General features: G+C 32.9%; 1 protein-coding gene across 2 annotated transcripts; it reads left to right on the plus strand.

The window, feature by feature from the left end:
* The first annotated feature begins 7,311 nt into the window (after positions 1-7,311).
* LOC107610500 (reticulon-like protein B17) lies at positions 7,312-10,040 on the plus strand. Of its 2 annotated transcripts, XM_088497134.1 has the most exons (8): positions 7,312-7,775; positions 7,995-8,175; positions 8,287-8,361; positions 8,450-8,591; positions 8,706-8,775; positions 8,874-8,939; positions 9,025-9,147; positions 9,489-10,040. In XM_088497134.1, the coding sequence occupies exons 1-8, from the start codon at positions 7,394-7,396 to the stop codon at positions 9,758-9,760; spliced, it is 1,311 nt and encodes a 436-aa protein (XP_088353260.1). In that variant the 5' UTR covers positions 7,312-7,393; the 3' UTR covers positions 9,761-10,040. The 2 variants fall into 2 exon arrangements, with proteins under 2 accessions (XP_088353260.1, XP_088353261.1); XM_088497135.1 differs by lacking the exon at positions 8,874-8,939 and having other exon boundaries at positions 7,328-7,775; positions 9,489-9,893.
* Positions 10,041-16,529: the final 6,489 nt, after the last annotated feature.

Raw genomic sequence — 16,529 nt, forward strand, 5'->3', positions numbered from 1 at the left:
CTTAAAAAAATACCGGTAAAAAGTTAGTTTTTTTGTTTTTAACTTTTTCTTATTTTAACAATTTATTTATTATTTTTTGAATAATTTATTTGTTGTTAAAAAATGTTTAAATAAAAAATTTTAATATTATATTTATATGTTCTTAACTTGTAATATATTTTTACGTACTCTTAATGAATTTATTTTATTATATTCTATTTTATATATGCATATATTTTTTATTATTTAATTAAATAAAAATAACTTTTTTTTTATGAAAAAAATTATCAACTACCAATGAGTAATTGCTCAAATGGCATAGACTCCCTATATTCAATTAAGAAGTTGCGGGTTCAAGTCTCCTATCTTTCCAAATTTTTGCTAATGAGTTATAGCTCAAATGGCATAAGCTCCCTATACTCAAGTAAGAGGTTGCAGGTATGTGTACAATGGAAGTTTATGGAGTATTAGATATATAACCATTAGTATTATCTTTTTTCATTAGCTGAAGCTTTTGGGATAAATTGTATCATGACATGATATTAGAGCGCTAGATCCGAAAAGTAAGAGTTCGATCTTTTGATCCTTTGTGAACCTTGAATTTTAAGATGTTTCAAAAATTATATACAATAGAGCGGTGGCTAAATTTGTTACTGTAGAATGAAGATGTATTTTTATGACAATCCCTGCTGCTGGAAGGATAGAATGGCTTCATGATGTTGAGTAGTACTTTAAATAATTAAGTTGAATTAGTTAATAGTTTTCTATGTTTTTAGACTCGATATTTTCTTTGATTGAGTTAGTACTTTATTTTTGTTTACTGCTATTCTATAATTTTCCTATTTATGTTTGATTCTTTTATTAATTCAAACAAATTTTGTTTGCATGCTTTTATTCAATGATTATTGGAGTAAATTTAAATAAATGGATTATGTATATGAGCAGAAAATTATGTCTCTGTGCGAACCATATCATAACTCAAGTATTGAGAGTAAATAAGATGCAAATGAATTTCAACGAGAAATAGGAGACATTATTATGTTTAGAATAATGGTTAACTATGAATTGAAAAAAAATTGACAAAGTACCTTGTAGAACTTTTGCTTTGATAGAAAGAATGTATACAGTTGAATTTTTAGTTAGCCATCCAACTAGATGTTATGAAAATTTTTTAATGAAAAAAGAAGTGCTCTTAAACTTTTGCAAAACCTTGAGAGAATTTACAGATTTATGTGATGGAAAAAAGGTGAGTTTAGAGGAGGGAGTTGCAATATTTTTGATAATTGTGTGCCACAATTTGTGTCATAGAGTTGTTACAGTAAGCTTTCAATATTCATGTCATACTGTAAGTACCTGGTTTAAAGAGCAGTATATAAATTGGGAACATAAATTGTTATAATTAGGATCAATTAGTATTATTTAATATATCTGAATATTTATTATAGGAGATTACGTCTTTATTATTACGATTCTCTTAGTATCTATAAATACCCTTTTATATTGTATCATTCTATACAACTTGAATAGATAACTTGAATACACTCAATAATATACCATCCTTTCTCCAGTTTAGTCTCTTGTTTCTAACATGGTATCAGAGCCATGATATTCTCCTTGAAGAGGATAGGTTATTTTCCTTGTGGTGAAATCACCGTAATTTTTGCATTTTTTTTTCTATGCCAATCTTCTTTCTCTTTTGTCACTTCTTTGATGCTTTTTTACCTCATCGACTAGCCTATTTTCCTGTCTTGTATTTTTTACGGGACACTGGGTGAGAATTGGATGGGGTGAATGATGCGTGAGCATCTTCTCTCTATTTTCTATTTATTTTAGATACAAATTTATTGAGTTTTAATTAAATTTTAGTGTTTGAAACTTCTTTGAGTGCTACTTTGAGTTGCTTTAGTATTTTAATTATTTCAGGTGAAGTTCGAATCGGTTTGACAGAGTTCGTGTACAAGAAAAGAAAAGAGTTTAGAAGTTGCCAAGCTAGCGTTAAACGCGGACCTGGATGTTTAGCGCCAGCAACTCAGAAACACAAGGGAGCTCTCTGCCCACTAGGTCACTAAACGCCAAGTCTGGTGTTTAGTGCCAGCAAGCCAGAATTGGAAGAAGCGTCTCTGTCCCCTAGGGCGCTAAACGCTGAATTTGGCGTTTAACGCCAGCAATGCGGATCTACTTTCACTAAAAGAGCATCTTTAGTTGGATTTAGATTTTAATTGTTCTATTTTATTTTATTTTAATTATTTTTAATTACAAACAAAATCTTTTAGCTTTAAAATTTATTATTTTATTTTAATTTCAAATCAAATTAGGTTAGATATAAAAGAAAAAAGATTCAGCCCTTCGAGAAATCTTCTCTCTTACGCACTTTCACAATTTTTTGAACCCTAGTTTTCTCTCTGAGTCATGAGTCTCTAAACCTCATTGGTTAAGGTTATGAGCTCTATTTATTTCTATGGATTAAGACTATTGCTATTCTATTTTAATTTATATATTGATTCAGTTTTAAGGATTATTTTCGTTCTTCATCTTATGAATTTGGGTATATGAAAGAACAACCCTTGTTCTACATGCATTCTTGTGATTCTTGAAAAAGTTATCTCACTTGAATACTAGTTTAAAAGTAAATTCTTTTTAAACTGCTAATTATTTGAACTTAATGAAATACATGACATATAATCTTTTTATATCTGAATAATTAGAATTTTTGTGACTAAAAAATTAGAATTGAACCTAACCTTTAATCACTATGATTGTAGATGAACTACACAAATAAAATTGATGACGATACTCCTGAAGTTGTTGAAATGGTCCAAATAAAAAAGACAATTACAAATTAAATGTAGAACAATTATCATATATGAATTAGTTATTACTTTCTTAAAGTGTTGAATAGTGATAGATTTTTTTATTTTTATTTTTAGTTTTAGTGGTGAATTTACTTTATCCATATAATAAAAAATAATGTCATCTAGATTTATTATTATTATTTTTGTTAAATAATATATTTTTACTATAATGCAATTAACTTTTTTAAGATAGTAATTTATTTTATCTTTGATACTGTATAAAAATTAATGTTAACTTAAAAAGAACTTAAATAACTAAAATTATAATTAAATAAAAATATAATTTTAAATTATAAATATTAAAATTACATTTTGAAAATATACTAACCAAACATAATTTTATTATTTTCAACGTTTAGAAATAAATTTTCTTTTCACAAAACCAATCGCATTTTAGAAAATGTTAAAAGTTAAAAATAAAAATTATTTTCAAAAAATAAAAACAAAAAATAAAAATAAAAAATATTTTCACAAACTAATCCACCCTTTAATTTTTTGGGAGGCCGAAAAAATTTTTTTTTTTGGATAAGGGTCAGGTGAAGAAAAAATTGAGAAAAAGTTAACCTATCGGGCCAGCTGATACATCTCCATTGGGCTAAGGTATATAGTCGAAAAATGAGAAGAGTGATAACTCAAGACAAAAAATGAGAAAAAAGAGAGAGGAATGACTGAAAATAATCTCATGCCTCATGCACCAACAACGTTTTGAATTCGGGTAAATAGTCAAATTGGTCCACGAAAGATTAAATTAATCAAAATCGTCTTCGAAAGATTTAAAATTAATCACGCTAGTCTCTCAGTCTATTTTGTCACTAACAACGTTAAATTTTACTGACGTGACACGTTAGCTTGACAACCCGAACTCAAACCCGGATCCTACCCGCATCAAACCAGACTCAAACCCAGCAAGGAATAGGATTTCCTTCTTCCCACATTCAGCAACTTCTTCGTCTTCTACTTGAAGCTCCACCATGCCACCGTCCTGCAAGGTATTCCACGTCGCCGTCAGTCCATGTACGTTCCTCTACCACGACGCCGCAGGTCCTTGCCCGCAGTTCCTCTCTGGCGTAAATAGGTAGCTGTTACTTCGCTGAACACCCTTCACCTAATGTTGCAGAGATCGCGGTCGCTGCACCGTCCAACTCCTCTCCGTCCTCGTCCTCAGTCACCGTCACTGGCTTCTGGTGGAACATGGTCTCTTTCTCTGCTACAACTTGTACCAATCTTTTCTGCTTGTGTCAGTCTTTCTCTGTACTCTTCCTCTGTACTCAAGGATCAAGAACAGCAACAACAAGAACAACAGAAAGCTTTCTTGTGGTTTTTAGAAAACATTGAAAAGAACTGTATATTATTGTCGACATTGGTGCTATCTACCTACTCCATGAGAAAAAATTAAAGAGTAAACACTCAATCCGGTCCTTGTTCATTTTCACAGTAAAAAAAAAGGGGGACACTTCGACCCTCAACCTTTTTATTTTGGGATAATACGATCCCTCTGTTAAAAAATAACAAAAAATAGTTTTGTGGGAGTTTTATTTGTATTTTGTGGGGGTTTTAAACCTCCGCAAAATTCTTTTCAACAATATAACCAATTACTACTACTAGTCCACTACCTTCTTCATCCTCATTATTATCACTCCTACCTCCATTATTTTTATTGCTTTATCATCATCATTATCTCCTCTATCGTCATCATCACCAATACCAATATTATCAATATTAAAATTCTCTTCTTTCATTTCTTATTCGATGTTATTTTTTTCTTTAAAAGGTATTTATACTACAATTACTTTTTTTTGCGGCATCATTTTCATCAATGATTTTTCTTCACTTAACTACCATTGTTGAAGAAATTTTTCAAAAACAAACTTTTTAATAGTTTATGGAGGTTTAAAACCTCCACAAAATACAAATAAAACTTCCCACAAAATTAACTTTTGTTATTATTTAACAGATTTTTTAACAGAGGGATCGTATTGTCCCAAAATAAAAAGATTGAGGATCGAAGTGTCCATTTTTTTGACAGGGATCGCTTTATCCTTTGTGAAAATGGATAAGAACCAAATTGGGTGTTTAGTCAAAATTAAATTTTGATCGGTGGGTGATTCTATTTTTTAGCTATTCCTATTGTTGGGATTTGGATTAAAGTCTCCCAAATGGTTTGATTGGGAATGAGCATCATGAAGTCATTGGATCACTGGAGGAGTTATTTCAGGTCTTGTTCATCTTCTTTTGACATATTTGAGATAATTGACCATGCGATCATGGTGGTGGCTTCTGATTGTTCCAAGGAGTTCAGGCTGAGAAGGAACCGTATTGCTGAGATGCTCTTCTCTTGCAAGTAAACAAGGTGCGTGGGTTGGTGTATGGCTTTGGGTTTAGGCGGGTTGGGATATGGAGATAGATACTGATAGGAGCCGATGCAAAGGCGCAAATGTAGGTGACAGCGGGAAGAACAACATCAACGAAGAGGCAACAGCTGTTGGAAACGGCATGGAGGCTGAGACGAGCAGAGAAGGAGAGTATGTTACGTTCGGGTCGGGTTGTTGGATTAGACTCTAGTTTTCTTATGGTTTGGGCCTGTTTGTGAGTCTGAATCCTGACAAAAAAAACTAACGTGACACGTCAGTAAAATTTAACGTCGTTAGTGACGGAATGGACGAAATGATTAACATAATTAATTTTAAAATTTTTTAGGATGATTTTAATTAGTGATTTTTCAAGGATCAATTTGACTACTTACTCTTTTGAATTTCTAGACATCTCTCCTAACGAAATAACCTCCTATGACTTACTATTGTTTTTGGACTTGGATGAATTAGGAATTTTTTGGATTTGGATGACTTACTATTTAGGAAAAACTACCAAAAGTATCCATGAAGTTTACGAACGCTGACAAAAGTACCCATAAACTAAGGAAATTAACGATGTACCCATGAAAGATGGGTTCTGTATGACAAAAGTATCCAAATCCTAATTTTTTGTTGATTTTTTAATAAAATTCCTAAACTACCCCACCTTAACCCCATTCTACCGTGACTCCCTCTTTTCTCTTCTTCCTCTCTCCTCACTTATCCCTCAAAAACCCTCACAGAGTCACAAAAACTCTCCTCCTACCTCCTCATTGTCGGCCACCACCCACCTACTCCATTACCGCCAATCTCTTCCCCTCTCACTGCTTCTCACTCTCACTATTAAGGTGACTACAACACCTTCATCGCACACCTGTGACCCAACCTGAGGAGAATGCTGTCGTGGCGCGTCTGTTGCAGCCGAGGAGAACACTGTCGTTGCACACCTGAGAAGAGAGAGGAGTCGTGGTACTTTTGCATGCAGAAAGCGGGTTCGGTAAAGAGAAATCAGAGAAGAAAGGGAGGTGGCACTGTGGATGGAGGTTCTGCCATTGACGATATTACAGTCGGCCGGCGAAGAAAAATGTATTTCTTTTTTTTAAAACATTTTATTTTATTTTTCTTCTTTTCAGAAATTGATTTAGTTACTACTAAAATGATACTGTTCTATTTTTTTTAAATCTGCTTCTATTTTTTATGAAGGCTGAGATTGATTTACAGAAGATCCAGTTGATGGCTACTTCTACTTTTGATTTTTGCTGAAATAAATTTCAAATTGGATGAATGGATTTGTTGATTTTTTATGGTTGATGACTTTTTCTATTTCTAGTTTTGCTAAAGTGAATTGAAATTGGATGAATAGATTTGAAAATTTTTATGTTTTGAGTATTTTTTGGTGTTTGATTAATTTGGTTTGGGTATGGATTATAAACTTATGAGTGAATCGGTTGAGGTCCGATCCTCTACCACCACCACTACCATTGATTTCGGTCTGGTTTGTTGTAGGAGTAGTTTTGGACTCCATGGCAACAGTTGGTGCGAATTGAGTTATGAAAGGTTGAAAAAGTGAGTGGAGGTTGAGCGTAGGGTAGTTTAGGAATTTTATTAAAAAATCAACAAAAAATTAAGATTTGGATACTTTTGTCATACGGAACTCATCTTTCATGGGTACAACGTTAATTTCCTTAGTGTATGGGTACTTTTGTCAGCGTTCGTAAACTTCATGGGTACTTTTGGTAGTTTTTCCTACTATTTAATATCCTAAATACAACAATATTACATGTATATTAAAATTAATCACCAATATAAAATATATATTAAAATATAAATATATATTAAAAATAAATTAAACTATACATATATTTATTATACATAAATATATTTGTGACTAATTTTAATATTTATTTTTAATGTACAAATAGTATTTTTATCCGAATATCAGTGATTTTATAATCTATTTCGGGCCTATGCCCGTTTAGTTACCAAAAACCACCACTTCAAACATATTTCACATCATGTATTTTTTTTTTTTGTCAGAAAATGGTCCATTTTGGAGCGCGCGCTGTCTCTCTCTCTCTCTCTCTCTCCAACGGCTACTAGTGCAGAAAACACCCTCACTATTCAAATTCTCAAGACTGAAGAAGCTCCTCACCCACTTCATCATTAGAAGCGTTACGACATTCAATATTTCAATTCAATTCAAATAAAATCATGGATGATTCTTCTTCTACACCACAGAAACAACAAGACCCTCTTCCCATGTCAATCGACTCCACCACCACCACTTCGCCCCTCCGCAGGTCCAGGACACGCCTTGCCGACCGTCTTCTCGAACCGGAGGATTCGCCGGAACCCGCCGTGCCGCGGAGGAGGGCCAAGGCGGGAAGAGGGGCACAGGCGACCGTCGCGGCGGCACTGCCATCTCCCAGAAAGTCTCGGAAGCCGAGGAGGCGCTCCGAGCCTGACGTTCGGGACGAGAAGGACGCTATGGCGGAAGAGGTTGGAAAACCTAGAAAGCGAAGGAACACAGTGCGGTCCAAGAAGGAAAAATCAAACCCGGTGCTCCCACCACCTTCAATCCCATTTCCTCCAAGTATGCCCTAACGTTTCGGTTTTTGATGTTTGAAACGTTTGATGATTCTTGTGATTCTATTTTGTGGCTGGTTTTGCGTTTCTGGTTGTTTTTCTTCATTTTTCTAGACAAAAATTATGTTAATCTTTGGAAAATCAGATCATATTATTATCTTGGAAGTGCTTCTTCCGAAAAGCTAATGGAAAAATCACTTTTTCCCCCTTTTTTTATATATAAAAGCTGAAGAAGGAGAAGAAGAAGAAGAAGAGGAAGAAGAAGAGAATGGAGGTGATTTGCAGCGTGTTCAGCAGGTGGTCAGTGATTTGATCATGTGGAAAGATGTGGCAAAATCAACCCTTTGGTTTGGTATTGGGTCTCTCTGCCTCTTATCTTCTTGCTTTTCCAAAGGACTCAACTTTAGGTCTGAAACTTCTCTTCAATCTACAATATCTGTGTTTGATGTTTTGTTTTGCTCTTTATATAACGATCATGGAGAAAGATCTGAGTGATTTTCCTACATGCTTTTGTTCAGCATTTTCTCGGCAATGTCACAATTGGCTATTGTTTTTCTTGGTGTCTCCTTTGTCCTAAACACAATTTGCCAAAGGTACAGTTGTTCTTTCTACTAGATGGTGCCATTATTATTCTATGAACTCTCTCCGAGAAACTTCCTATGACTTGATGTTGTGTTTCAGGAACCAGGTTGAGAAAAAGCGCGAGTTCAAGCTGAAAGAAGATGACATTTTGCACCTTGCAAAATTGATTCTGCCTACTTTGAATCTCACAATTTCAGTTACAAGACAGCTGTTTTCAGGAGAACCATCCATGACCCTCAAAGTAATTCAATCAATCTTAGAAGCTAAAATATTTCTTTCCCTTTCTTTCTAGTTTTCACTTTTTTATTATCATGTGTTAATGTTGACAATGGCTTAATCTTCTCTGTGGTTGTAGGTAGCTCCTTTCCTTTTACTAGGTGCGGAATATGGACACTTTATTACAATCTGGAGGCTGTGTGCCATTGGTGAGGACACCAACAAACCCCATAGAGTCTGCTTTGTTTTTTCTTTTTCATTATAATTTAGTCTTGTTTACATGTCTTGCTGTTATATATTCAAACAGGGTTTTTAATCAGCTTCACTGCTCCAAAGCTTTATTCTTGCTACACTGAAAAGATAAACCAAAGAGGTCCAATTCCACCGACCCCTTATATGAAATTATGTAGGCTTGTATACATTTTTATGCTTAATAGTAGAATGGTTTTGTCATGCAGCTGATCGCTTTACCTTATGGTTGTTGGACATATGGTGTACTTGTACTCACAAGAAGAAACTAGTAGTATCAGCACTTATGGCTTTCTGGAATCTTTCTTCGATAAAAACTCGAATCTACACGGGTAAGTCCCCTACCAGGACCTAAGTGATCAGATTGCTATTTGTTTCAAGAACAACACTTTGCTGCAAATAATAGCTCTTGTTTAAGAAATTTTAACATGAGATGAGAATAGGTACATTCAATTTTATTTTTCACTTAAAAGGGAGGACAAGTGATATAACTTATAACTTATAAGAGGCCATATTATAAGAAATCACCCTTGACCTTGTTATCAAGTGACAAAGTGAATTGAGAGTATCCGAAGGACTTCCTTTTGTGCACCGGCCAGCTTTATTAGTATATGGATATGGCAAGTTTGAGTTGTGATACCTGTTTTTATGACTTTGTTATTTCTTCTTGCAGCTTTTATGTTGCTGGTATTATTTAGATATTTAAAGCAACATGTTGTGCAACAACTAGAAAAGGGAGAAGAACAAGTAGCTGAGGAGGAACAACAGCAGGCAACGGTGGTGGCACCAACGGAGGAAAAGGAACCACCGGCTACTGTGGTGGCAGGAACTGAGGAAATGGAAACAGCGCAGGCACTAGTGGTGGCAAGAACAGAGGAAATGGAACCACGGCAGGCATTAGTGGTTAGTGGGGAAAAAGAGGTGCTGAAACTAGGTGAAAAATAATGGTGTGCTTGCTTATCTACTGCATTAGCTAAACAAAAATAATCAAGCAGCACTTTCTTGATTCCTGACCCTATAGATGCACAAACAGAATTCAAGTTAGTGCACAAGTTGGGGCATATGAAGCAGTATTCTTTTTTCTTTGCTCTCTCCCTCCCTCTCCTCTCGTCTCCCTCTTCTTTTTCAAACACATCTTATTTTCGATGATGTATTATAATAGTGTATCAATTGTATTATAATGATGTATTAATTGTTATAAATAGAATAACTTTTATAACAAAAATGTTTAATTACTCTGTTGGTCCCTATAATTTTGCAAAATTTTTAATTAGGTCTTTATACTTTTTTTTTTTTTAATTGTGTCATTACACCAATTTTTTTTAATTGGTCTCTACACTTTTTTTTTTTATTTGGATCCCTGCACCAATTTTTTTTAGTTGAGTTCCTATACAATTAAGCCAATTACTATCAAGAGGGACCTAATTAAAAAAATTTGGTGTAGAGACCCAATTAAAAGGAAAAAAAGTATAGAGACCTAATTGAAAATTTCGCGAAACTATAGGAATCAACAGAGTAATTAAACTTAACAAAAATGATAGGTGTATTTTTTCATTTACGATATTTACGCGTTTAACTTCAATTTTAGCATATTCTCTACTTTTTTTTTTTTAACTTGATTGGATTAAGTTGTAAAAAATATTTTGCTTTATTTTCTAATTTTCATTCTATAAATATAAAAAATATTTTTTACATATCAAAAATCAATTATTATATATTAATGTATATTTATATCATTATATGTCTAATTTTGTATAATTTCAATGTATATTTTATATTTTAACATATATTAAATAATAGTCGCGCAAAATCGCTTATAATTTTAATTGTGATTAATGTTAGTAATATGCCAACATAGAATATGATTCTGTGACAATTACCGCTTCATTGTAATTGCATAAGGCGCTCCAATGGCTAAAAACTACTATTTTGGTACCATAAAGAGATCATAATATATTAACAATGTTATATGTATAATTTTTGTGTATATTTTTTTTGTAATTTTTTACTTTTACTATATATTAGAAGTGATTAATAAGAAGTGAAAGAAGATAATAAAATATTTGTTTCTTATACTAAAAAAATGTATAAAAAAAGTACAAAAATTAAATAAAAGAATGGCATTTTTATTTCATTGTTCTGCAAAATGAATACAAAAGGCATATGCACTAATGCACATATACAACATAGATAACAAAACATGCATTTTGTGGATCAACTCAAACAAAATTGATAAAGAATTTTGTGTACTATATATCACACATGCATTTATGTACATGATGATTTATAATACGTGGAATAATATAAAAGAATTTTGGTGTTTCAATTTTGTTTAGATAGAGATAGAGTTGTGGATCATGATGCAGATGGAGTTTTTCTGCACCCAAGTACACCATTGCAACCTCTAGTATATTGATTAGCCTCTGTGTCTTGGCACGCTGCGGGATGTTTTTTGCTGCATCCAAGTGCTGTGTTACGTTGAAGTACACCATAGCCAATAGTACGACCACCCGCCTCAGCATTCCCTGAGAAAACTGAGAACAACAAAACAAGACAATAAATCACTGTAACAAAGAATTTCTTTGTTGGCAATGCCATTTTCTTCTAATTATGCTACTTTATTTTTTTTTATCTGTCACTTTAATTAAAAAGAACTAAAGTGACAGATAAATAAAATAAAAGAAATTATTAATTCAATCAATTATGTTTTTTCAGGAAGAATGCACTTGTTTAAATAAGATGTTCTTTTCATACTGTTATTAGCCATGCATGAAAATAGTAATGTAATTTGTGGTGATGCGTAATTAATAATTACAGCATGCATATTCCTGATGGTGATTCCTTTTTCCCTCTTCATTCCATTTTTAAGATGTATTCAAACTTTGACTTCGTCCTTGTTGTTTAATTTATTTTAGTATTTATAAAATTTATTGTTTAATTTTAAATATCTTTTATTTGACATTATTGTCGATGCAAATCACCATTATTTAGGTGGCAAAAGTTTACCTTCCAAACATATGAAAGAATACATGTGTTAAAGGAATATATCTAAATTTGTATATAGTTAATAGTAGTTAGGATGAATGTGTATATATCACCTTGATGAAAAACTAATAAAATTTTACTATTTATATAATTATATTAATAAAATAATATGAAATAATATAAAATTATAACTAAACTAAATTAAGTATTGAAAGGACAAATTTTATTTTTAATTTAAAATCATTATTTATGACATATAGTTCCATAAATATTTACATGTCATTTTGTAAGATCCAAAATAAAATTAAAAATAATAATGCTATAAAGACAAAAAAAATAGTCAGAATTTACTTTATTTAGTATTTATTAATTGTTGTAATAATTAATAAATACTAAATACCACAAATTTTAACTATTCTTAGCTAATTCTTTTTTGTTACCAAATATTTTCTAATTAAAAATAGATCTAACATTAGAGATGTTCTAACACATTATCATAATTAAAGAGTTAACCTCTCTATTAATGGTCTCAAATCTCAACTTTCAAAGATGTAACTAAAAATCTAAAACATAATTAAATAGTTAAATACAAATTTAAAACCAAAATAATATAAGAATAATTTGAGATCAAATAAAAATATTAAGAAAGAGACACACTTATCCAATTTTTTAATTGTACAAGTAAATAAGAAAATTATTTTTTCTAAAATGTACATCCATATTTAACAAATTTTATATTTACAAATTTAGTTATATAAAAAAATAATTTTTACAAAATATTTAAGTAATATGTAAAATTTATTATCTTCTCTTACATAGGAATCTAATAAAAGAATCCAATTTTTTTTTTCTTATCAGAAAGAAATCACTACTAATTATTATTATTGTTGTTATTATTATTTGGAGTCTAAGTCCAATCCAAATGATATTACAAGCAAGTGTTGATGATGGACATGATAATCTCATCATCTCATTAACAAGAAAAGGCTTTCCTGAAGAGCAAGCTTTGAGCTCTTCACGCACCAAGCATTCATTACATATGGATAAAAGGAGACAATTTATGGGCTTAAATACCTCTCAATTACTTAGTCTGTTTGAAGTTCACCATGAGCTATTGCTCTTTATATACACTCAAAGAAAGCTTCTAAAATCTTGACCGTTCATATAAATTATATTATATCTTAATAGTAGAGAGAAATAGAATATCACGTTTCGTTTAATACAATAGCATACCGGACTCACTTTTCATAATATATTAACAATTACTACAAAAAAATGTTGAATACTATTAGAATTATCGTCGGTATCTATCCGACGAAATAAATTTCGCGAATAATATATTATCGGCGAATTTTTATGTCCGATGGTAATTTTCGTTGAATTTAGCAATGAAATATAGATAGTAAGAAAATGGAATCTGTTGAACATTACTGTAAAAAATTTTACGACAATAACGTTGACGCCATATCATACGTCTCCGCATCATTATATCGGCGGATTAATTCGACGAAAATTTTTTTTAAAATGTTTTTGTTTCAAAATTGACTGTGTTGTTACTGTCGGTATATTCCGACGGTAGTCCTATTTTTTATGACTTTGTTATTTCTTCTTGCAGCTTTTATGTTGCTGGTATTATTTAGATATTTAAAGCAACATGTTGTGCAACATCTAGAAAAGGGAGAAGCACAAGTAGCTGAGGAGGAACAACAGCAGGCAACGGTGGTGGCACCAACGGAGGAAAAGGAACCACCGGCTACTGTGGTGGCAGGAACTGAGGAAATGGAAACAGCGCAGGCACTAGTGGTGGCAAGAACAGAGGAAATGGAACCACGGCAGGCATTAGTGATTAGTGGGGAAAAAGAGGTGCTGAAACTAGGTGAAAAATAATGGTGTGCTTGCTTATCTACTGCATTAGCTAAACAAAAATAATCAAGCAGCACTTTCTTGATTCCTGACCCTATAGATGCACAAACAGAATTCAAGTTAGTGCACAAGTTGGGGCATGAAGCAGTATTCTTTTTTTGAGTTTTTCTTTGCTCTCTCCCTCCCTCTCCTCTCGTCTCCCTCTTCTTTTTCAAACACATCTTATTTTCGATGATGTATTATAATAGTGTATCAATTGTATTATAATGATGTATCAATTGTTATAAATAGAATAACTTTTAATTGAGTCATTCCACCAATTTTTTTAAATTGGTCCCTACACTTTTTTTTTCCTTTTATTTGAATTCCTGCACCAATTTTTTTTAGTTGAGTCCCTATACAATTAAAGATAAAAAGGGAGTGCTTTAAAGAGTGGTCTTTATGTCGCAACGCAGATAACTGGGAAAAATATAAGGCGGCTAAGAAAGAGACAAAAGTGGCTGTAAGTGAAGCAAGAACAAGAGCATATGAGGGTCTTTACCAGTCTTTGGACACAAAAGAAGGAGAAAAAGGTATATATAGAATCGCAAAGAACCGTGAAAGAAGAACGAGAGATTTGGATCAGGTTAAGTGCATAAAGGATAAGGATGGAGTGGTATTGGCTCAAGAGGAGAAGATTAAGGAAAGGTGGCAGAGCTACTTCTACAAATTATTTAATGAGGGACAGAAGGCTCTTCCGAGCCTTGGTCGATTATGCACAAGGGAAGATGATCAAAACTTTGACTACTATCGAAGAATTCGAGACTTCGAGGTAAAAGAGGCTCTAAAGCAGATGAAAAATGACAGGGTAGTAGGACTTGATAATATCCCGATTGAGGTTTGGAAGGGTCTTGGAGAAAAAGGCGTCAACTGGTTAACCAAGCTTTTTAATGAGATTTTAAGGTCAAAGAAGATGCCTGATGAGTGGAGAAAGAGCATATTGGTACCTATCTACAAGAATAAGGGGGATATACAAAGTTGCGAAAACTATAGAGGAATCAAGCTTATGAGTCATACCATGAAGTTATAGGAAAGGGTGATAGAACGGAGGTTGAGAAAAGAGACACAAGTAACAGAGAACCAATTTGGATTTATGCCAGGTAGATCTACCACTGAAGCGGTATACCTTTTAAGGAGGATGATGGAGAGGTATCGTAGTAATAAAAGGGATCTACATATGGTGTTTATTGATTTGGAAAAAGCGTACGATAGAGTACCAAGGGAGGTCTTATGAAAGGTTTTAGAAAAGAGGAGGGTAAGGATCGCATATATTCGTGCAATTAAAGATATGTATGATGGGGCCACAACTAGTGTGAAGACTCAAGGTGGTGTGACAGAGGAATTTCCTATTGGTATATGATTACACCAGGGATCATCCTTAAGTCCGTACCTTTTCACATTAGTCTTGGAAGTACTCACAGAGCACATCCAAGAGCCTGTGCCATGGTGCATGCTTTTTGCCGATGATATCGTCCTTATGGGAGAGTCAATGGAAGACTTAAATAAGAAGTTGGAGTTATGGAGAGAAGCTTTAGAAGTGTATGGTCTGCGCATAAGCCGTAGCAAGACGGAATATATGGAATGTAAGTTCAGTCTGAGAAGGGATAACCCTAATATAGAGGTGAAGATTGGAGAAAATACCCTACGAAAAGTTAAAAGTTTGAGGTATCTTGGGTGCATCATACAGGATAATGGAGAGATTGAACAGGATGTAAATCATAGGATCCAAGCAGGGTGGTCAAAATGGCGAAGTGCATTTGGTTTTATATGCGACAAAAAAGTGCATTTAAAACTTAAAGGTAAATTCTATCGCACCGCTATAAGACCGGCTATACTTTATGGTACGGAGTGTTGGGCGGCTAAAGGGGAGCACGAACATAAGCTGAGTGTGGCAGAGATGAAGATGTTGAGATGGATGAGTGGTCATACGCGATTGGATAAAATAAGGAATGAAGATATAAGGGAGAGAGTTGGAGTAGCACCCATCGTGGAAAAGATGGTTGAATCGCGTCTTAGGTGGTTTGGACATGTGAGAAGAAGACCGATAGAACATCCAGTCAGGAGGGTGGATGAGACGGAAGATGGACAAGGGGCGAAAGGCAGAGGAAGACCTAAGAAGACCATCCATGAGGTGGTCAAACGAGATCTACATGTAAGTGGTCTCTCTGTAGACATGACACATGACAGAGCACAATGGCGTCATTTGATTCATGTAGCCGACCCCACTTAGTGGGACAAGGCTTTGTTGTTGTTGTTGTTGTTGTTGTTGTTGTTGTTTGAGTCCCTATACAATTAAGCCAATTACTATCAAGAGGGACCTAATTAAAAAAAAAATTGGTATAGGGACCAATTAAAAGGAAAAAAAGTATAGTGACATAATTGAAAATTTTGCGAAACTATAGAAATCAACAGAGTAATTAAACCTAACAAAAATGATAGGTGTATTTTTTTCATTTACAATATTTACGCGTTTAACTTCAATTTTAGCATATTCTCTACTTTTTTTTTTTAACTTGATTGGATTTAATTGTAAAAAATATTTTGCTTTATTTTCTAATTTTCATTCTATAAATATAAAAAATATTTTTTACATATCAAAAATCAATTATTATATATTAATGTATATTTATATCATTATATGTCTAATTTTATATAATTTCAATGTATATTTTATATTTTAACATATATTAAATAATAGTCGCGCAAAATCGCTTATAATTTTAATTGTGATTAATGTTAGTAGTATGCCAACATAGAATATGATTCTGTCACAATTACCGCTTCATTGTAATTGCATAAGGCACTCCAATGGCTAAAAACTACTATT

Source organism: Arachis ipaensis, chromosome B8 (assembly GCF_059453495.1).
Source record: "Arachis ipaensis isolate K30076 ecotype BB chromosome B8, ASM5945349v1, whole genome shotgun sequence".
In the NCBI taxonomy this organism is placed as follows: domain Eukaryota; kingdom Viridiplantae; phylum Streptophyta; class Magnoliopsida; order Fabales; family Fabaceae; genus Arachis; species Arachis ipaensis.

What these genes read in the sequence shown, in the direction of transcription:
- LOC107610500 (XM_088497134.1), top strand. Translation starts at nt 7,394, where the DNA reads ATGGATGATTCTTCTTCTACACCACAGAAACAACAAGACCCTCTTCCC. An exon ending in AACCATCCATGACCCTCAAA is followed by an intron (nt 8,592 to 8,705) that starts GTAATTCAATCA and finishes CTGTGGTTGTAG; the next exon opens with GTAGCTCCTTTCCTTTTACT. An exon ending in CTGGAGGCTGTGTGCCATTG is followed by an intron (nt 8,776 to 8,873) that starts GTGAGGACACCA and finishes ATATTCAAACAG; the next exon opens with GGTTTTTAATCAGCTTCACT.